Source organism: Pantherophis guttatus, chromosome 9, assembly GCF_059756535.1.
Source record: "Pantherophis guttatus breed Tessera chromosome 9, ASM5975653v1, whole genome shotgun sequence".
Classification (NCBI taxonomy): domain Eukaryota; kingdom Metazoa; phylum Chordata; class Lepidosauria; order Squamata; family Colubridae; genus Pantherophis; species Pantherophis guttatus.
In genome coordinates this window covers 21,247,501-21,269,198 of record NC_142071.1, presented here as the reverse complement: position 1 = coordinate 21,269,198, position 21,698 = coordinate 21,247,501, and the positions used below count along the sequence as shown (strand labels likewise).

The 21,698-nt window shown below is 45.6% G+C and overlaps 1 protein-coding gene across 8 annotated transcripts in view; it reads right to left on the bottom strand.

Annotated features, from left to right (window-relative positions):
• The window catches only part of FLI1 (Fli-1 proto-oncogene, ETS transcription factor), a 138,209-nt gene that overhangs the window by 83,556 nt on the left and 32,955 nt on the right, over positions 1 to 21,698 (bottom strand). The window contains exon 1 of one of the 8 annotated variants that reach the window (XM_034421948.3): positions 17,229 to 17,786. The exons of 6 other annotated variants lie outside the window; for them this stretch is intronic. In XM_034421948.3, the coding sequence (XP_034277839.1) occupies positions 17,229 to 17,246 (18 nt within the window). In that variant the 5' untranslated portion in view covers positions 17,247 to 17,786. Of the gene's footprint in view, positions 1 to 17,228; positions 17,787 to 21,698 lie in introns of those variants that run through there. One more of the 8 variants, XM_087875836.1, reaches the window with a different exon arrangement.

Genomic DNA, 21,698 nt, shown 5'->3' with positions numbered 1-21,698 from the left:
ACAACCAGCTGAATGAGAAACTAGTCAGATCAACCCTGTCCTTTATGGTGCACTGCACATATGTCCAGTTATTTCTCTTATAAATCCTGTAGCCAATCAGTGATCAATGTCAACATTTTTGTTGAAGGAAGAGATCACATTGACAAAGTCTGGTCCAAACTCTAACCTATGATCCTGTTTCTCATATCGGTAAGAAAGATCCATGAATTATACAGATGACCTCTGCTTGCAATAAATTTAAACATGTGTAACATATATTCTGAAATGCTTTTCAAGAAATTAAAGGGAAGTCTGGAAACCTCCTAGAGAGGAAAATTTAAATCTATGAAAGTCCATAAATCAACCCTTCTTTTTTATTTTTTCCTTTACAAGTAAAATGTGATTTATAATGCACTTGAAAACAGGCAATAGCAAAGTCATACTGTCAGAAATGGGCATTTTCCAGCAAGGACAAGATAAGTTTGTGGTTACTGCATTAGAAGAAACGTGTCATCTTTCAACAGGTATTTTTAGTTCTGTAATTCTATCACAATCGGCTTCTGAAACTTATCTTAATGTAAGAAAAAAAAAGTGAATGGCGATTTATCTTCATCCAGATACAATGGTTGGGTATATCGTGGTAATCTGTAGCCTAAATTGTTTTCTTTTTGCTTAGCCTATGGCGAACCTATGGCACGCGTGCCAGAGGTGGCATGCAGAACCCTCTCTGCGGGCATGTGCGTCATCACCGGCTGCTCTTCTGGTTTCCAGAGCACACATGCATGGCAGTCAGCTGGTCTTCATGGGAGCTGGAGCGCTGGAAAACGGTCTGAAAATGGCCAAAAAAACGGCCAAAAACCAGGCCATTTTTAGGCTGTTTTTGGTCTGTTTTCAGGCTGCTTTCCGGGATGTTTTCGGACTGTTTTTTGGCTGTTTTTTGGGCCAAAAACAGCCCCCCAAATGGCCTGAAAACGACCTGGAAACAGCCAAAAAACAGGCATGAGCACGCCAGACAGCTGGTCTTCGGGTTTCCGGTGCTCCAGCGTGCGCGCATGCATGCACATGCACGCACGTTCTGGTTTGGGCACTCGGTGTCGAAAAGGTTCACCATCACTGGCCTATGGTGTGGACTAAGTCACTTGTGTTTATTTAAGAAAACATGGTTAAAACAATGAGTTCTTCTTTACGATGCTTCCTTTAAAAGTTCCGCCTTCAGGCTGACTTCTTGTTTAGCCTTCTAGAGACTTCCTGGGTCTGTTCAGTTCATTGTGGCAGGGGATGGAAATGGATTTGGGGCTACCTTTTCAGCTGCCCAGCCTAGTTTACCACCTTCCAAGTATGATTCAGGCCAAACCTTGCACAATTTCCAAACCCAACGAGATATTCTTAATTTTCTACTTCTTGGAGCCCTGCAAGTTCACAAGGAAAACTGCTTTTCTGCCATTGTCTACATTAATATCAAACCCGTTACTCACTTACTAATGCTTCTTCTGACATAAACAGTACCGTCCTTATTTCAGAAAACCGTATGGCCAGGCTTGTAGGAGTTACACAATTAGCAAAATGAAACAACGACAACAAAAAGGGGAAAGGACCCAAAGCCGAAGAAATTTTAAGCGGAGCCCAACTGTCTGTCGAAGCTACAAAGAAAGAAGGGATGGAAAAGGCCTGGCATCCAGCTGGCAGAGGACAATGCAAAAAATGTAATTAATGGAATATAATGCACAGTTCCTTATGATACAAAAAGATTGCCTGAGGGCAGAGAATTTGGTAGCCACCGTATTCAACTACTAGTTCTCCTTATCAACTGGCAAACACCCTTCTTGCTTCCTTTCTATTGTAACTTGAAGGCAAATTTTACCCAATTTGATTTATGCTTTTATTAAAAAAAATTCATACAAGAAAATCCCCATCCAGCAGAGTCCACAGCAAACCGCAGCGATATCAAAATGGATGCATGAAAGGATATCATCACATAAATCCTATTATACAAGTCGTTGCACCGGCATGGCGATCAGTGTTGGGTTTCCAATATGCTTACCATGTTACGTCCTGCGCATGCATGCTCGCTTTGCGTGCGCGCCATCCATACATGTGCCTGTCCTTCCACGCATGTGCTTTGCTCATGGGCGTGCCTTCCGTGCATGCACCCAGCCTCAAAAACATGGCTAAATAGGATGGCATTACATCTGGGTGGGTAGGTGGGGTGGGGTCAGCTATCACAACTACCGGTTCACCCAAACCAATACGAACCGGCTGAATACCACCTCTGATGGCGATGTTCTCACATATTTTTTGTTATCAGTGCCCTCCATGGACTCCTATGTTACCATCTGCGTAACACTGAAGGGGATCAGTGTTGTTCATACAATGGTTAAGTTCAGGGGTGAAATCCAGCAGGTTCTAACAGGTTCTGGAGAACCAGTAGCGGACATTTTGAGTAGTTTGGAGAACCAGTAAATACCACCTCTGGCTGGCTCCAGAGTGGGGAGGGAATAGGGATTTTGCATTATCCTTCCCCTGGAGTGGGGTGGGAATGGAGATTTTGCAATATCCTTCCCCTGCCACGCCCACCAAGCCACGCCCACAGAACTGGTAGGGAAAATTTTTTGTAGGCTGGTGACCCCCAGGGGGAGGGCCTTCTCTGTGGGGGCTCCTACCCCCTGAGATAAGGAGAATCCATGACCTCAGTGCCTTCCGTCGTGCCCTTAAAACCCATTTTTTCCAGCAAGCCAGGCTGGCTTAAGAAGAAATTTTTTAAATTGTTTTAATTGGTTTTGTGATTTCTTAATGTCTGGGCCAAATTTATATATATTTTTAACTGTTTTTTAACATTTGTATTTTATGTTCTTATTTTGGCTGTACACCGCCCTGAGTCCTCAGGGAGAAGGGCGGTATATAAATTAGAAATAAAATGAAATAAATAAATAAACAACATAAAGCACTTGAGAACCTGATTTTCCCCCCCTCAAGCACTGGAAGAACAGACGTATGACTTGGTGCCAGGTTTTTCTCCTTAAAGTGTTCGATTTTTATAGTTTTGATATAGTTCTTAGGTCATTTTAATTCTTAATTGGGATTTGTTATAAGGTGGCCGGCTACATAAATGATTTCAAAAATATAAATAAAATAAACTCCCTTCTCCAAATAGGCCTCTAGCAAATTTAGTTCCTCACCAGCAGCAGCAAAGTTTCACGTTCTGTTTTTATAATAAAACTCAAGTCGGTCCGTTTATTGCAGTCTTAAACAGGTACAATAATACAACTCAGGATTACTCTATCTTGTAATTTCTCAAACCTTTTTTCCCCCTCAAACCTCATATTTCACAGAAGAGGAAACACTGATGTATTTGTGGCGATGGTCGTAGGAAATAAAATTAAATTTTTTGTACTCTGCAAAATTCCACAGTTTCTTTAACGAAGACTTATTGAAATTTATTCAAGCCTCAATTGGCAGAGTTCATATGATTTCGCTGGCTAAGCCATAAAAAATGGTTTCGACCCACAAGGGGTGGATTCGTGAATTAGCGGTACACATGAACCCAGATAATTTTTCTTTCTTAATTTGTACAAGGTTTGCAGCATTCCAATGCTCACCATTTCTGACGTCCCCAATTGGCTTCCAACAAGCAAAGTCAAGATTTGCTTAACGACGGGTAAGTCAGATTTGCTTAACGACCATGTGATTCAGTTTACAACTGCAGTGATTCGTTTAACAAGTGCCACAACTATGCCACAAGTGTGGCAAAAAACGATCATAAAATTAGATACCACTGAGTTAACAATCGCCTTGCATAGCAACATAAATTCCATTCTCAGGTGTGGTTATAAGTCAAGGACTAACCGTATATTATTCTATATGGGAAAGGAACAATACAAAACACTATCAACTGGATTGTGTTCCACTGATTTATTGTGTTGGTTGTGTACAATTAATTTAAAATATGTATAAGGTAAAGGTAAAGGTTCCCCTCGCACATATGTGCTAGTTGCTTGTGACTCTAGGGGGCGGTGCTCAATTCCGTTTCAAAGCTGAAGAGCCAGCGCTGTCCGAAGACGTCTCCATGGTCATGTGGCCGGCATGACTCAATGCCAAAGGCGCACGGAACACTGTTACCTTCCCACCAAAGGTGGTCCCTATTTTTCTACTTGCATTTTTTACCTACTTGTGAACTGCTCGGTTGGCAGAAGCTGGGACAAGTAATGGGAGCTCACCCCATTACGCGGCACTAGGGATTCGAACCACTGAACTGCCGACCTTTCTGATCAACAAGCTCAGTGTCTTAGCTACTGAGCCACCGCATCCCTACAAAATATGCATACCTATATACAAAATACTGCAAATTCCAAGCAAAATACTAGAAGCTCTATTTCACAATCCGTTCATAGGTAGGTAGACAGTGAACAAAAACACTTAACAAATTTGATCTATCCAAATGCGGTTTCAGATAGTTTGGGATGTAATTACGTTACATCCCAAACTATGGGATGTATCATGATTTCAACACTATTGCTGCTTCATTAGATCCAGGAACCTGTATCTTTATTTTTATTTATTAAAATTTGTCAAACAAAAATGAGAACAGGAATAAAAGTACAATGATAGGAACGATAGGCACTTCAGTGCACTTATACATGCCTCCTCTACTAGAGATTTCTGTTAAATAACCGCTACAGTCTTAAGATCTATATAAGAATGCATATAAGCTTTGCATATTGACTTGGAAATAATTCTATTAAAATCACCGTGTTTACCACTAGGAAAAAAAATCTAGTTTGTTCGAGTCTGGTTGCATTCTTGTAACGAACCAACTGCTCCTTCATTGGAAATCCCTTCTTTAAAAAGTATTTTCACTGGTGAAGCTCTTTTGAGAAAGCGACTCTTTCAAACACATCAACTTGTGAATAACTCCAAAATAGATGGCATGCTTAAATCAGTGGTGAAATTCAAATTATTTTACTACTGGTTCTGTGGGCGTGGCTTGGTGGGCATGGTGGCAGGGGAAGGATATTGCAAAATCCCCATTCCCTCCCCACTCCTAGGGGAAGGATACTGCAAAATCCCCATTCCCTCCCCACTCCTAGGGGAAGGATATTGCAAAATCCCCATTCCCTCCCCACTCCTAGGGGAAGGATACTGCAAAATCCCCATTCCCCCCACATTGCTGGGGGAAGGATATTGCAAAATCTCCATTCCCACCCCACTCTGGGGCCAGCCAGAGGTAGTATTTGCCGGTTCTCCAAACTACTCAAAATTTTCGCTACTGGTTTTCCGAACTACTCAAAATTTCCGCTACTGGTTCTCCAGAACCTATCAGAACTTGCTGGATTTCACCCCTGGCTTAAATCTTTAGCCCATGAATTTGAAATAAGCAGCAGACCTGTTAATGTCTTTTAATCACAATGAATATAGATATTGTTACCTTTTGGATAACCTTTAAAGAATGTTCAGAACGTTTGTTCAGAACCACAGAACCAATGCCTAAAAATGCAAAGTTTGGGTCTTAGAATCTCAACACAGTCTTGGAAACAAAGCTGTCCTGTGATACTTCTGGTTTATCACAGTAACTCCATATGGAAGCTACACTGTGACTGGCAACATTTTGACCCAAAAGAGACGGCAAGAAACGGAATCAAAGTCCCGACAACATACTTTCTCCTAGAGCTGTATACCTCTACTGGTAGATTTTATCATCTTCTTTTAACGACCCCATAATCCCTTGCGGGATGGGCAACTGAATGGAGCTAGCAAAGTGTTTTAATGGCTGATGTCCTTCCTGTCACCAATGCAGAGTTTTGTTCACCAGATATATTCTCAGTGTGCCCAGAGAGAGAAAAATCTGCCTCTACCTAGGATCGAACTCACAGCCTTCTGATTGTGAGGCGAGAGCTCCATAGTGGTAGATTTTATGAGCAAAGTTTAATCAACTTAGAGCAAAATGCTGGTGTTTAGAAACAGGGAAACACTAAAGTGAGGAGAATGACACAGACACAGAGTCATCACTTCATGAATCCCATTGAGGTGGCTTGCACCATGCATGGTGAATTCCTCAAACCAGAGAGGCTTTCGCCACTTAATGAGAAGAACACTTTGGGGTGTGTTGTAACACAAAGAGAAGCTCTTACAGAGAGCTGTGGTTGAGCTCCATGGCTTGCATTCACCGTTGCAAGCAGTTGCTTTCAAGTCAGTTCCTCTGCTTCCCAGGAGTCTATACACACACACACACACACACACACACACACATACACACACACACACACACGCAAAGTTTATTGTCATTGTACGTATATACACAGTATACCCATACAACAAAATTCACACAACACCCAGAGAGCAAGCCCAACATACATGACAATCCCCAGACACCTCCCCACCCACCAAAATTCCCCACCCCTAAACCAGCCAAACATCCACACAACAGACCAAGTAATGCTGTCCAACTGCTCACTGATGGTGGCCCTTTAGTTCATTGTTGAGTGCAATTATAGCTCTGGGATAAAAACTATGCCCTGAGGGATTAGTACAGTGGGAGAGAAGTGTGTGTTTTTTAGTTATGTTGCTGTTGTTGTTGTTAGTTGCGAAGTCGTGTCCAACCCATCACAATCCCATGGACAACATTCCTCCAGGCCTTCCTGTCCTCTACCATCCTCTGGAGTCCATTTAAGCTCACACCTACTGCTTCAGTGATTCCATCCAGCCACCTGGTTCTCTGTCGTCCCCTTTTTCTTTTGCCCTCAATCTTCCCCAGCATTAGGCTCTTCTCCAGTGAGTCCTTCCTTCTCATTAGGTGTCCAAAGTATTTGAGTTTCATCTTCAGGACCTGACCTTCTAAAGAGCAGTCAGGGTTGATTTCCTCTAGGACTGACCGGTTTGATCACCTTGCAGTGCAAGGGACTCGCAGGAATCTTCTCCAGCACCAGAGTTCAAAGGCCTCAATTCTTTGGCGCTCAGCCTTTCTTATGGTCCAACTTTCACAGCCATACATTGCAACTGGGAAAACCATATTGGACACCTTCCGACCTAAGGGGCTCATCTTCCAGCATCATATCTTTTTGCCTTTTGGTACTGTCCATGGGGTTTTCATGGCAAAGATACTGGAGTGTGTTGCCATTTCCTTCTCCAGTGGATCACGTTTTGTCAGAGCTCTCTGCTATGACCTGTCCATTTTGGGTGGCCCTGCACGGCATAGCTCATAGCTTCACTGAGCTACGCAAGCCCCTTCACCATGACAAGGCAGTAAAATTGCAGAGATATAATAAAACCATATTTCTGTAGGGCTGAACCAACCAAGTTGCAGTGGTCACAGTGCTTATTTTTTGTTGCAAATTGACCCATAGCTACAGCAATTGCTCAGGTCCATCTAACTTTGCAAGTTGGTAGTCATAATAGGAATAGGAATGTTAAAAGCTGGACATTTTGACTTTCATTCTCTTTTCATCTTCTGGAGAAAAACAGCTAACACAATCGTAACTAAACTTCTTTACTCATGGAGAATATCTAGGACACGACACTAAGTAGAAGATGAAGAATGGTTGAAGAATAAGAAATTAGCTCTTTTTTTATATATATACAGTTGTTACCAGATTGGACTGTTTTTCCTTTTAGATGACTAGGTTACTTCTTTGATAGAAAGGAGCTCCAGGTCTTAACCACAAAGAGTGTCTACCCTCTGCCTTCTAAATTAGAGATGGATTGTTATATCCTTTTGCTTTTTTCTGCCATCAATTCCTAGCTACTATATGTTCCAAAGGGATGTGTTGGCTACTGAGCCACTGCATCCCTTCAGAACATATAGTAGCTAGGACTAAGACACTGAGCTTGTCGATCGACAGGTTGGCAGTTCAGCAGTTTGAATCCCTAGTACCACGTAACAGGGTGAGCTCCCGTGACTTGTCCCAGCTTCTGCCAACCTAGCAGTTCGAAAGCATGTAAAAAATGCAAGTAGGAAAATAGGGACCACCTTTGGTGGGAAGGTAACAGCATTCTGTGTGCCTTTGGCATTGAGTCATGCCGGCCACATGACCACGGAGACGTCTTCGGACAGCGCTGGCTCTTCAGCTTTGAAATAGAGATGAGCACCGCCCCCTAGAGTCAGGAACGACTAGCACATATGTGCAAGGGGAACCTTTACCGTTATATGTTCCAAGCCTCACATAGTTGCATTGCCATTCATCTGGAACTCTTCCCAGGAACTGTTACTCAGAGAATAATTCTCCAGTGACAGGTAGATGAGAAAGTTTTGCAACTTTCCAACAGTGTGCAGGTATTTGCAGAGAAAAGCAACAAGGATAAGGGGTCTGGTGAGCTAAATTGTAAGGTATGTTGAGTCTAACAAAGGAGAAGGGTTAGGGGAGGCCTAATAGCAGCCTTCCAATACTTGAAGGGCTGTCGCAGGGAAGTGGGGGTTGATTATTCTCCAAAGCACCAAAGAACAGGATAAGGAGCAATGGGTGGAAGTTCACGAGAGGTAAATTCAACCTGGAAATAAGGAGGAATTTCCTGACAGTGAGAAGGATTAATCCATGGAACACCTTGCCTTCCCAAGTTGTAGGTGCTCCATTGGTGGAGTTCTATGGAGATTCTCAGTCATCTAGGTCATGGTTGTCCCAAAGGTGCTTTTTCAAGAGGCAACTGGACTTTCTGGTTTGTTTGTTTTTTTGAAGACATTTCACTTCTCATCCAAGAAGCTTCTTCAGCTCCGAAGAAAGAGAGTTGAAGAAGCTTCTTGAATGAGAAGAGAAACATCTTCAAAGAAAGTCCAGTTGCCTCTTGAAAAAGCACCTTTGAAGCATCCATTGCTGGAGGTTTTCAAGAAAAGATTGTCTGGGATGATATAAGGACTCTGCCTTGGCAGGGGATTGGACTAGAAGATCTCCAAGATCTCTTCCAGCCCTGTGATTGTATGATTCTACATCGTTTAAAATTCTGGATGTAGTAAACTTTCTGGGAAGATAACTAGCTATGTTATTTCACTTGTGAACTGTCCATTTCTCTTCTCTTGGCAACAGTTCTTATCTTCTTGATAGAACAGATGTTTCCAATCAGATCCTATGCAGATATTTTATATATTCCCTTTTAGAGAATAAACTAGGCAATGAGAACTAATTGCCAACCCTGCTCAAACAGAGAAGGAAGAGAGAATACGAAGCCAATTATTCAGTGGCCCATGGACTGAAAAACAGAGGGGTGTTGAAAAAAGAAAAAAAATTCTCCACCACTGAGTTAAAATGCATAAAAGAGTATTTAAGACCCCAAGAGTTGTTACTTATTTTACCTAAATTGTGTTAATGTGGGGTCCTTGGTGTTCTCTGAGCTTAAGTGTTTCCTTGCAGACGTTTTATTACCCAACTAGGCAACATCACCAGCGATAGCAGGAGTGGGGTTTAGTCTCTGTTTATATACAAGTGATTTGCCATGTCAGTGTTGGTGGGAGTATTCTTGATGGTTTCTTGATTAGATTGTTGTTTACTGTTTGTTTGTCTGAATTGCTAATTCCTTGATTAGGGTATTGTGTACAGCTTGATTGCTGGTCTACTATTAATTTTGGTGCTAATCTCTGCTGATCTGGGTGTTCCTGACAAAGAGGTGTTGTGATGTCCAACGATCCCACAGTTCAACTCTGAGCTACAAATATTCTCTCCTATTGATTAATTGGGTTAATGTGCATTTGTCCACTACACTTAAGGTAAAGGTTCCCCTTGCACATATGTGCTAGTCATTCCTGACTCTAGGGGGCAGTGCTCATCTCCATTTCAAAGCCGAAGAGCCAGCGCTGTCTGAAGACGTCTCCGTGGTCATGTGGCGGGCATGACTAAACGTCAAAGGCACACGGAACACTGTTACCTTCCCACCAAAGGTGGTCCCTATTTTTCTACTTGCATTTTTTACATGCTAGGTTGGCAGAAGCTGGGGCAAGTAACGGGAGCTCACCCCGTTATGCAGCACTGGGGACTCGAACCGCTGAACTATCGGCCTTTCGATCAACAAGCTCATCGTCTTAGCCACTGAGCCACCACATCCCACTACACTTAAAACCCAATTATTGTGTCCACACAACACATGAAACTCAGGTTTGCTTAGCCACAGTGTGCCAAATAAACCATAAGTGAATAAAACCATACCCCAAGCTATGCCGTCAACGCTACTGGCTGGTTTAACACAACACACTACACCCTGAGAGTGTGAGCCACATTTTGGTTCTAGTAACTTTTGTGAAGCTAAGATACCCAGTGGATCACATTGTAGAATAACAACAATAAAACCTCATAAAATGAACCCTTCTACTTCGTAGGCAAAGGGAGTCACTTGGAGAGGTCATATGCATTATTTATGTGCTTTAAATTCCAGCAACCCGAGGCATTCCTGCACCACTTGGGAGCCAAAACTGAAACTGGACAAATATGCAAGCAGAACATACTTTGAAACGATCCCTCTGGCCTGTCCTTAAAATGATTCCATCCGTTATGTTGTGGCAAACCAAATTTGCAAACAAGGAGGAGTTGCAGCTGCAGAAAAATGCCTGTTGCCGTTAGGACTTTTAACCAGGTGTCCCTTGCCTGCCAGAGACCAGGAACTTCAAATCATATTTCTCTTGCCCATTTCCTGACACTTTTTTTTTCATCAGCCAGCTCAGAAGCTTTGAAGTTTTAGCCTTAAGGATCAAAGCCAGGTCTCGTCTCCGAGACCAAGGGTTGGCTGGAATTTTAGGATAATGCAGCTGGATTATTACAGGTAGTCCTCGATTTATGACCACAACTGAGCCCGACATTTCTGCTGTGAAGTGAGGCATTTGTTAAGGGAGTTTTGCCCCATTTTGTGACCTTCCCTGGCCTCAATTGTTTATTTTATTTTTATTTATTGTATATCAGATTTATATACCACCCTTCTCCCTGAGGACTCAGGGCGGTGTACAGCCCAATAAAAACAAAAACTACAAACATTAAAATACTATTAAAAAGATATATATAAATTTGGCCCCGTAATTAAAAACAATAACAAAACAAAAATAACAAACAATAACAAAATTCACTTAACAATTGTTAAGTGAATCACTGCAGTTGATAAATTAGTAACCCGTTGGTTCACTCAATTCTGGCTTCCCCCATTGATTTGGCTTGGCAGAAGGTCGCAAAAGAGGGATTGCATGATCTTGGGGACACAGCAACGGTCATAAGGGTGAACCAGTCGCCAAGCATCTGAATTTTGACCATAGGGATGCTGTAATGGTCGTATAACTGTGAAAAAAATGGCCATAAGTGCCGTTGTAACTTTGAACAGTCACTAAATGAACTGTTGTAAGTGGAGGACTCCTTGTATTTAGAAATGGGTGGATCACTATTAGCAAATACTATGGATCTTCTTTCCCTAAGATCTCCGACTTATTCCGCTGCCATTTTAAGGGTGTTGCAGGCAAGTAAAAATGGTACTCCGGGAGTCATTTAGCATAATATTCAAAACCCCAGAAAGCCTAGAGAAAAATAAGCAAAGTATTTATTTATTGATTGATTTGATTGATTTGGTTTGATTGATTGATTTTTATTTTATTTTTATTTTATTTTTAAATTTATATACCGCCCTTCTCCCTGAGGACTCAGGGCGGTGTACAGCCAGAATTAAAAAACATGAAATACAAATATTAAAAACAATTAAAATATATATAAATTTGGCCCAAAATTAAAAATACAAACCAATTAAAACATTTAAAATTTCTTCTTAAGCCAGCCCGGCTTGCTGGAAAAAGTGGGTTTTAAGGGCACGGCGGAAGGCACTAAGGTCTTGGATTCTCCTTATCTCTGGGGGCAACTGATTCCAGAGGGTAGGTGCCCCCACAGAGAAGGCCCTCCCCCTGGGGGTCACCAGCCTGCATTGATTTGATTGATTTGATTGATTTGATTGATTTGATTGATTTGATTGATTTGATTGATATCCCGCTTTATTTTGATAAATAACTCAAGATGGCAAACATATCTAATACCCCTTCCTCCTAATTTTCCTCACAAAAAGCAACCCTGTGAGGTGAGTTAGGCTGACAGAGCGACTAGCCCAAAGTCACCCAGTCAGCTTTCATGCCTAAGGCAGGAACTAGAATTCACAGTCTTCTGGTGATTGGCCCAAAGTCACCTAGTCCAGGGGTCTCCAACCTTGGCAAGTTTAAGCCTGGAGGACTTCAACTCCCAAAATTAGAGTTTGGCTGGGGAATTCTGGTGAGTTGAAGTCTTTCAGGCTTAAAGTTGCCAAGGTTGGAGACCCCTGACCCAGTTGACTTCCCTACCCAAGGTGGGACTTGAACTCGCTGTCTCCTGGTGATTGGCCCAAATTCTATTTTAGATTTCAGGGCATTTGGTTGTGTCTTTCATACCAGGAGGGGAGACTCACTTTACAAACCCACCTCCCCACTTAACATTTTGGGTGTCAGTTTTTTGCTTCCAGAGGTGGGACCTCCTGAAATACCTTATCAATTTATAATTTCCTTTAGTAACGGCTTCTAACTCTCCCACCGTGGCTCAGTGGCTAAGACACTGAGCTTGTCAATCAGAAATTATTATTATTATTATTAGTCATATTTCTATGCCGCCCACTCTCCAAGGACTCTGGGCAGCTTACACCAAAGACAGTATACTAAATAGCATATTGCCCCTAACAATCTGGGTCCTCATTTTACCCACCTCGGAAGGATGGAAGGCTGAGTCAACCTTGAGCCGGTGAGATTTGATCCGCTGATCTGCTGAACTAGCAGTCAGCTGAAGTAGCTGCAGTACTGCACTCTAACCACTGCGCCACCTCGGACTCCTCCTTCTCTCTGGCCTGGGATTGGAGTCTTTTTCATTGGCTGGAGAGAAAATAGAAAGGCCTTCTCAAGGGTCCCAGCTTTCCTGCCACTTGGCAAAGCCGCCTGGAACGGTTAGAAACTACTGCTAGAGCTGCGTTTCCCAACCGTGGCCATTTTGGGGCAGGTGGACTTCAACTCCCAGAATTCCACTGCCAGCATGGCCATTGATAAGGATTCTGGAAGCTGAAGTCCATATCTTGGAAACGGCCCAGGTTAGGAAACACTGCACTACTAAGAGCAAAAATCAGAAGTCACCGTTCTGAAATGAAATTTCAGTTCTACAGGGGAATTATTGAGTCTGTCATCTGCACCTCTATAACTGTCTGGTTTGGTTCTGCAACCAAAGAGAGCCTTGGTGGTGCAGCAGCTAAAGTGCTGTTAAAGTGCTGCCAGTGCCTGCAATTACTGCGAGTTCAAATCTCACCAGGCTCAAGGTTGACTCAGCCTTCCATCCTTCCGAGGTAGGTAAAATGAGGACCCGGATTGTGGGGGCAATAAGCTGACTTTGTATAAAAAAGAACACCACTTGGGGGGGACCAAAAGCCCTACTAAGCAGGTATGTACAAAAGTATGAAGGCTATTGCTTAACGCATTGTAAGCTGCCCTGAGTCTCCGGAGAAGGGCGGCATATAAATCGAACCAATAAATGAGACAAACACAGACTTCAGAGGATAATTAGAACTGCAGAAAAAACAACTGCTACCAACCTGCCTTCCATTGAGGACCTGTATACTGCACGAGTCAAAAAGAGGGCTGTAAAAATATCTATAGACCCCTCACATCCTGGACATAAACTGTTTCAACTCCTACCCTCAAAATGACGCTATAGAGCACTGCACACCAGAACAACTAGACACAAGGACAGTTTTTTCCCGAACGTCATCACTCTGCTAAACAAAGAATTCCCTCAACACTGTCAAACTATTCTCTAAGTCTGCACTACTATTAATCTTCTCATCGTTCCCACCACCCATGTCTTCCCAATTATGACTGCATGATTGTAACTTCGTTGCTGTATCCTTACGATTTATAGTGATTGTTTCCTAGTATGATTCCACTGCTTATTTGTACCCTATGACTATCATTAAGTGTTGTACCTTGTGATTCTTGATGAATATATCTTGTCTTTTTATGTACACTGAGAGTGTATGCACCAAAGACAAATTCCTTGGGTGTCCAATCACACTTGGCCAATAAAGAATTCTATTCTATTCTGAAATGAAATTTCAAGGGTAAATGAAAATGGCCTGTTATCTTTACTACCAGCACGTGCTGGTGTGAGCCCTTTGGCCTTCTTCTCCCCCAAAACTCCTAATCCGGAGGAAGGCGGCCATGCCAACCTTTCATCCGGAGGGCAGCTCCATTGCGTGGAAAGCAAGCCGGGAGACCAGATGGCCGGGAGGCTGAAGAGAGAACTGGGCTCATCTCCAGCAGATGTGGTTAGGAGACAAAATAGCTCCAGTCTTTGCTGCGGCTCCCGGACTGCCAGGTCATCAGATCCTTGCTTATCCTCACCACTCACTTCCTCTTCCTGCCCTTCCCTTTGGGGCTGCAAGGTTGCACTTGTTACTCACAGAGGCCAAACTGGCCCTCTGCCCCCCTCCCTCTAATCAGTTGTGGGTTGAAGGAGGGCAGAAGAAAAGGAGGAAGGCCAAGCCATAAAGCTGCTGCCCTCCTCCTCCTCTTCTTCCTCCTCCTCCTCCTCTTCTCCTTCTCCTTCTCCCTCCTCCTCCTCTTCTCCTCCTTCTCCTTCTTCTTCCTCCTCTTCCTCTTCTTCTCCTCTTTCTCCTCCTCCTCCTCCCTCCTCCTCCTCCACTTCTCCTCCTCCTCCCTCCTCCTCCTCCCTCCTCCTCCTCCACTTCTCCTCCTCCTTTCCTTCTCCTTCTTCTTCATCTTCCTCCTCCTCTTCCTCCTCCTCTTCCTCCTCCTCTTCCTCCTCCTTTTCTCCTTCTTTCTCCTTCTCCTCTTCTTCTTCCTCCTCCTCTTCTTCCTCCTCTTCCTCCTCCTCCTCTTCCTCCCTCCTCCTCCTCCTTCTTCTTCCTCCTCTTCTCCTCTTCTCCTTCTTCTCCTTCTTCTTCGTCTTCCTCCTCCTCCTCTCATCCCAGTTTAAAGCACATCTGGTGCATCACCTTGGAGGGATTTTGACAAGGTGATGGAAAGATTTTGTCCCTGCAGCTCAGGAGAGGTGGAGACTGTGGGTCACTTGCTCCTTAGATGTTCCTTTTACACAGAGATTAAGAAAAAAAAACATATTCTGCCAATAACTGCTAGGTATCCTGGCCGTTGAATTGAGGCCTTTGAACTCTGGTGCTGGAGAAGACTCCTGCGAGTCTCTTGGACTGCAAGGCAATCAAACGGGTCAGTCCTAGAGGAGATCAACCCTGACTGCTCTTTAGAAGGACAGATCCTGAAGATGAAGCTCAAATACTTTGGCCATCTAATGAGAAGGAAGGACTCCCTGGAGAAGAGCCTAATGCTGGGAACCATTGAGGGCAAAAGAAGAAGGGGACGGCAGAGAATGAGGTGGCTGGATGGAGTCCCTGAAGCAGTCGGCATGAGCTTCAATGGACTCCAGAGGATGGTAGACGACAGGAAAGCCTGGAGGAACATTGTCCATGGAGTCGCGATGGGTCGGACACGACTTCTCGACTAAGAACAACAACATTCCTGGCCGTTTCGACACTACCTAATCATCAGTGGCTGCTTAAGGATGAACAGTCCATCAGTACAGCGCAGGTAGCCGGATTCTGCGCAGCAGCACTGGGGATTTGTCGCAAACACTTGTCTTCTCCACCATAGTTATGTTAATATAACAAAAGTGGCAAACCCTTTGCACTGTTTAGTCTTTTCCCTTTTAGCGTCAAACCTATAACAGGGCCACACCGTTTATGGATTATAATTGTAATATAGTTGGGCCATGTATAATTGGCAGACTGGATTTTATTATAGATTTTAGTTGTTATTTATTATTTTCTAGTAGAATTTTTAATTGTATATTTACTGAGCGTTTGTATTTGTTCTGGTCTCTGGTCTAAGACTGTAATAAATTGATTGATTGATTGATTGATTGACAAGGTGGCTGAAAACTTTTGGGGAGGGCGGAGGAGGCAGGAACAAAGAACCATTTTTTTTGCAACTTTTTTTTTTCTTCATTAAAAGCATTGCTGCGGTTGTGTTCTCAAGAGAGGTTTTGCGCAAAGAAGCAAAGCCACAAGCTTTCCCGTTGCACGAATCCTCCTGCGAAGCCAAGCCCGCGGGGGAACTGAGAAAACCCGGCTTCCTTCTCAGACCCTAAGTAAGCAAGGCCGGGCAAATACAATCCGTGGCGTTACAGGATTTCCCAGTAGCGGAGGATCGCTTTTAGGGATTGGAAACGGGCCGCTTCGGATTTAAAAACACAACAACGCCTTTCGGCTGATGGGATCTTTCGTGCCCCAAGAAAGCAATTGCTGGACCAGGTTTTTTTACAAACCTCCCTTCAACGTCGGCTTCCTTTTCTTGCCAATTTCCCCCCAAAATACGCATTGCCATTTAAAAAAAAAAAAAAAGCAAGCAAACCCGAAACAAAACTTGCATTGCCTTCCCACCGGCGGATTTGCGGCAGGGAAAAACAAAATTGACAGCCGTCCGAAGAAAACGTCCTTATAAACTTCTCCCCCAAAGCCGGCAAAGGGGAGGGGGCTATTTAACCAACCTCGTTTAATTCTCTCCCCCCCACACACACACATACACACCGTCCCGAAGAAGTTTCACGCGCCCCTTCCCAACACCACCCTTGTCTCTTCTTGGAGCCTCTTCGGACTCCGAACTCCGCTAAAACTTTGGGCTCGAAGCCCTCCCGGCTCGCAGAACCGGCCCAGTCCGCTCCGCTGACAGCTCCGTCCGGTTCTCTCCCCCACCCCCGCCACCAGACTCGATAGGACCGTCCGGACCGTCCCCTTCCAGAGATCCAGAGAGGGGAGCGTGGGGAATGGAAGCGCAGGGGCGAGCCGCAGAACGGCTGCGGAGCAGACGACTGGAAGGCCGGTTTGGGCACGGCCGGAGGTTCGGCGAGGCTCGCGTTTAGGCGAGAAACGCTGCGCTGCGCTCCGCTCACAACTGCGCTCTTTCTCTCGTCCGCCCCCCCCCCACCCCTTCTCCGCCCGCTTTCCTTCTTTTTCCAGCGGTTGCAAAACTTTGCAAAGCGCGTTTTCCGCAGCTTTAGAGAAACTTTTTTTATTAGAAGGCAGAGAACTGGAAGGAAGGAAGGGGGGGGGATTTAAAAGGAAAATCCGATCCACCGCGGCTCGAGGAACGGAAGCCAGCGACCTCGCCAAAATAATAACCCACCATCGCCCTTCCAGCCCCATTTCTCCGGCGCCCCGGAGCTCCTCTTCCCCACCCCGTCCGTCCCTGTCTCGGCCTCGCCGCCTCCTCTTACCTTGATAGTCCCGTCCATCGATCTCGATCTCCAGCAGGGGGTCCCCAAGGTCCCCACATTGACCCGGTTTCCGCGTGGCACCCCCTCCCCCAAAGACACCCCTTCCCGAGAGTCCCAAACTCGGATCCTCGCTCCCGCGACGCGTCTTAGGCTGGCTTTGCTCGCGGCGCGCTCCCGACGTCGACTCCCACCACCACCTCCTTCCTCCCTTGCCCGGGGGCGCGTCCCCGTCCTTCCTCCCGCGAGCTCTTTCGGGGTCTCTCTCTCTTTCTCTCTCTGTCTCTCCCGCGCTCCGCTCCAAAACGCGCGTGCGGGCCCGCTGAAGCTCTCCGACTGCCCTGGCGGTTGGCGCAAAGCGAAAGGGCGACAGTAACCGGATGAAACTGTTTTTTTTCCCCACCCCCTGCCAATTTTGGGAAGTGAAGTCACTTGGTGGGGAGGAAAACTCGGCCCGCCCGCCCGCTGCGCCCGCCTGCCTCCCTGCCTGCCTGCCTGCGCGATCCAGAGAGGGGCTGAAATGGATGCGCCTAATAGCGGAGCCCGGCGGGGTCTTTTGATCTCCCGAGAAATAAGCCGGTTAACGGAATCGCCTCTTTGGGAGACGGACCGTTTCGAGTTCTACGGACCGTTTCGGAAGGCAGAAGAAGGGTTATTTTCGTCCCTCCATCGGGTGGCATTAAATAGATCTCATAATTTTTATTTATTTATTTATTTTGATTTATATGCCGCCCTTCTCCAGAGACTCAGGGCGGCTTACAATGCGTTAAGCAATAGCCTTCATACTTTTGTATATTTATACAAAGTCAGCTTATTGCCCCCACAAACCGGCTCCTCATTTTACCTACCTTAGAAAGGATGGAAGGCTGAGTCAACCTTGAGCCTGGTGAGATTTGAACTCGCAGTAATTGCAGGCAGCTGGAAGCTAAATACTACCTTTAACAGTAGCATTAGTCTGCTGCGCCACTCAGGCTCCTAATAATAGATCTGATGGAGGGGAGGGGAGGGGAGGGAAGGGGAGAGCTGAACAATCCAGAGCTGGTCACTCTCCGAGACTTTTGGCACCCCGCATCGGCGTCCCGCAGCCCACTTTTAATCGCCCTTGTCGCCGAAATACGTCCCATCTTCTTCGATAGGACCTGTTACCCTGGCTGCGGTTCTTAGGCGGCCAGCTGCAGCCGTTACATTTCCGTTTTGGTTCCCGCACGTGGGTGGGTGGGTGGGTAGGATTATTCATCCTTTTTTTTTTTTTTTTTTGGCTGCGGTTTTTGCCCGGAGTTACAGTAACTTTCGAAGACCCGGGTGCCTGTAATGTAATTCAATCCAGATTGCCCTGTTTCGGGGACTGGGGAAATGGGTCGGCGCGTAAACTCTTAGAATCGCCCCGTGGGCCAGTGAAATAGCCTGAGGTTGTAACAGGAGGATGATCGGATTTAACTATGTTAGATCGATTTTCCCCTTCGCCCCTCCCGCAGCCGCTCTATTGGTATTTATGCATGCTATGGTTAGAGTGCCTCTAAAGGACGCGTGAATATATTTGAGTAGGACTTCCTTCCTTCCTTCCTTCCTTCCTTCCTTCCTTCCTTCCTTCCTTCCTTCCTTCCTTCCTTCCTTCCTTCCTTCCTTCCTTCGTCACTCTTGACTCCTGGAGACTGCCTGGACTGATCTCTGCTTTTTCTTGGCACCATTTGTGGAAGTGGGTTGCCCCTTGCCTCCTTCTTTCTAGGGCTGAGAGACCCCAAGGTCAGCCTAAGGCAGAACTAGAATTCACTAGTCTCCTGGCTTCTACTCCAGTGCTTTAAGTAGACACCAGCTGTCTCTCTATTTAAAGCAATGGCTTGCTTTGCTTTGCTTTTTCTTTTTTCGTTTAACAGAAAGTTTGGTTTTATAAACTTTATTTTATTTATTGGTTCGATTTATATGCCGCCCTTCTCCGGAGACTCAGGGCGGCTTACAATGCGTTAAGCAATAGCCTTCATACTTTTGTAAATACCTGCTTAGTAGGGCTTTCGCCGCCCCCTAAGCGGTGTTCTTTTTAATACAAAGTCAGCTTATTGCCCCCACAATCCGGGTCCTCATTTTACCTACCTCGGAATGATGGAAGGCTGAGTCAACCTTGAACTTGCCTGTGGATCTGTCCTGATGGTACCGGCTTTGGTCACGTGTCCTACATGTATGCCTCTCTTACTGCAATTTTATATGCAGTAGATCTGGGAGCAAGTCTTATTAAATTCAATCAGACTTTCTTTCTCTCTCTCTTTCTTTCTTTCTTTCTTTCTTCTCTCTCTCCCTCTCTCTCTCTCCCTCTTTCTTTCTTTCTTTCTTTCTCTCTCTCTTTCTTTCTTTCTTTCTTCTCTCTCTCTCTCTCTCTCTCCCTCTTTCTTTCTCTTTCTTTCTTTCTTTCTTTCTTTCTTTCTTTCTTTCTTTCTTTCTTTCTTTCTTTGCAAATTAATTCTAGGGCAGATTTTTTTTTTAGTCCTTGGAATTGCTGGAAGGAATGAAGCGTTTCCTTTATTTCTGCAACTGATTTTTATAGCTTTACCTATACCTTACCTAGAGACGATGATTTCAAACAAGTCATTGGTTTCAACAGCCTCTTACTTTAGTGTAACCGTTATATAACCGAACTGGGAGGCCCTGATGCTACGTCAAAGAAGCCTGCTTCCTGGGAAGTAAATGAGTTTCTGCTCCGTGGATCTTACTCTGGAGTTTACACGGGTTTGTCCGTCCAGTTCCCTGATTCTGGCCCCTGACGCCGTTTTAAAGCAAAGTCATATAAAGATTTAAAAAAAAAAAACACATTGGTTTTGTTGTGATTCTTATCAGTGTCACTTTCCTGGAATCTGGAAGGGATCGTGAAGACGAAATAAATACCAGATCGCTGATAGTTTAGGGTTAAAAGCGAGGGACGGAGTAGATTTCCACTTTCTAGATCTCTTGAATTCAGCATCCCCACCTAGCTGGGAGACTCAGGACGGGGGTGGGGGGTGGGGGAAACTAAAATATAAGGCAGAAGGAAAACATAATTCAACACCCGCGAAGTGCCCGTCCACTTTCTGGACCGTGTTACTCAAAAGGAAGGACATAGCAGCCTGCGCTGGGCCCGCTGTCTGCTTCGACGGCACCGTCCCCTGCCATAAAGAGGCGACCCCCCCCTTTAATTCACGCCCAAAGATACCAACGCGACAAAGACCTGTGGCTTTTTACGCGGTTCGCGCGAAGACCCCAACTCAGATTCGTCCGGAAAAACCATCCCTCGCCTTCCCCAAAGCAGCGAGTTCTCGAACCGTAAAGAGAGAAGCCGGTTTATGATTATCATTATTAAGATTGGTAGGATCGCCTTCCTCTTCCTCTTCCTCCTCCTCCTCCTCCTTTTCTCCTTTTTCTCCGCCGTCTTAGAGGGGGGGAAACCCTAAACGAATTTCCCAAACTATTTCAACCCGTCATTTTCATTCGCTCCGTGCCCTGAAACAAGCCGGCAACCTTCGCGCTTTTGAAGGAGGCGGGAGGGGCGTCTTTTTAATTAGAAAATTAAAAATACAAAGGACCGCCCACATTAAAAAAAAAACAAAACATTTTGGGAGCACGTTACGCTTTCTTTACCTCCACTACCCCTTCCTTTCTCATAGATCCCGCAAAGACGTTACCTTTTGCCACGTCCAGTCTCTTACTTTCTCCCCCCCCCGCTCCTTTCCTGCTCAGGATTTTTAATCCAACCAGGCAGCGAGAGAGACGGAGGCTGCCTGCGGGGGACCCCGAGAGACAGCCCCCTCCCCAAGTTCCCTTTCGCTCCCCGCCTCCAAAAATAGATGCGCGGCGGCATCCGTTGAGGCGACGGGGGAAAATGCCGGCTTAGGTCGGCGTTTACTTTCCTCCAGAGGTGGTTTAGGGTGGAGGAGCCTCCCATCCTCTCTCTCTCTCTCTCCCTCCCTCCCTCCCTCCCTCTCTCTCTCTCTCTCTCTCTCTCTCTCCCTCTCCCTCTCCCTCTCTCTCTCTCCCCCTCTCCCTCCCTCCCTCCCTCCCTCTCTCTCTCTCTCTCCCCCTCCCTCCCTCCCTCCCTCCCTCTCTCTCTCTCTCCCCCTCTCCCTCCCTCCCTCCCTCTCTCTCTCTCTCTCTCCCCCTCCCTCCCTCCCTCTCTCTCTCTCTCTCCCCCTCTCCCTCCCTCCCTCCCTCTCTCTCTCTCTCTCTCCCCCTCCCTCCCTTCCTCCCTCCCTCTCTCTCTCTCTCTCTCCCTCCCCCTCCCTCCCTCCCTCTCTCTCTCTCTCTCTCTCTCTCCCTCTCTCCCTCTCTCTCCTAGGCCCCCTCCTCTTCCCAATTAGCCCTCCATCCATCCACCCACCCACCCATTCAATTCCACTCCCCCTTTTCCATAGTTCAGAGACGTAGCGCAACCTGGACGTGACCGCGGCCGGGATTCCTGCTTGTCAGCCATTCAGCCGGCTAGGAGAGGGAATTCAAGACAAGCCTCTCCCG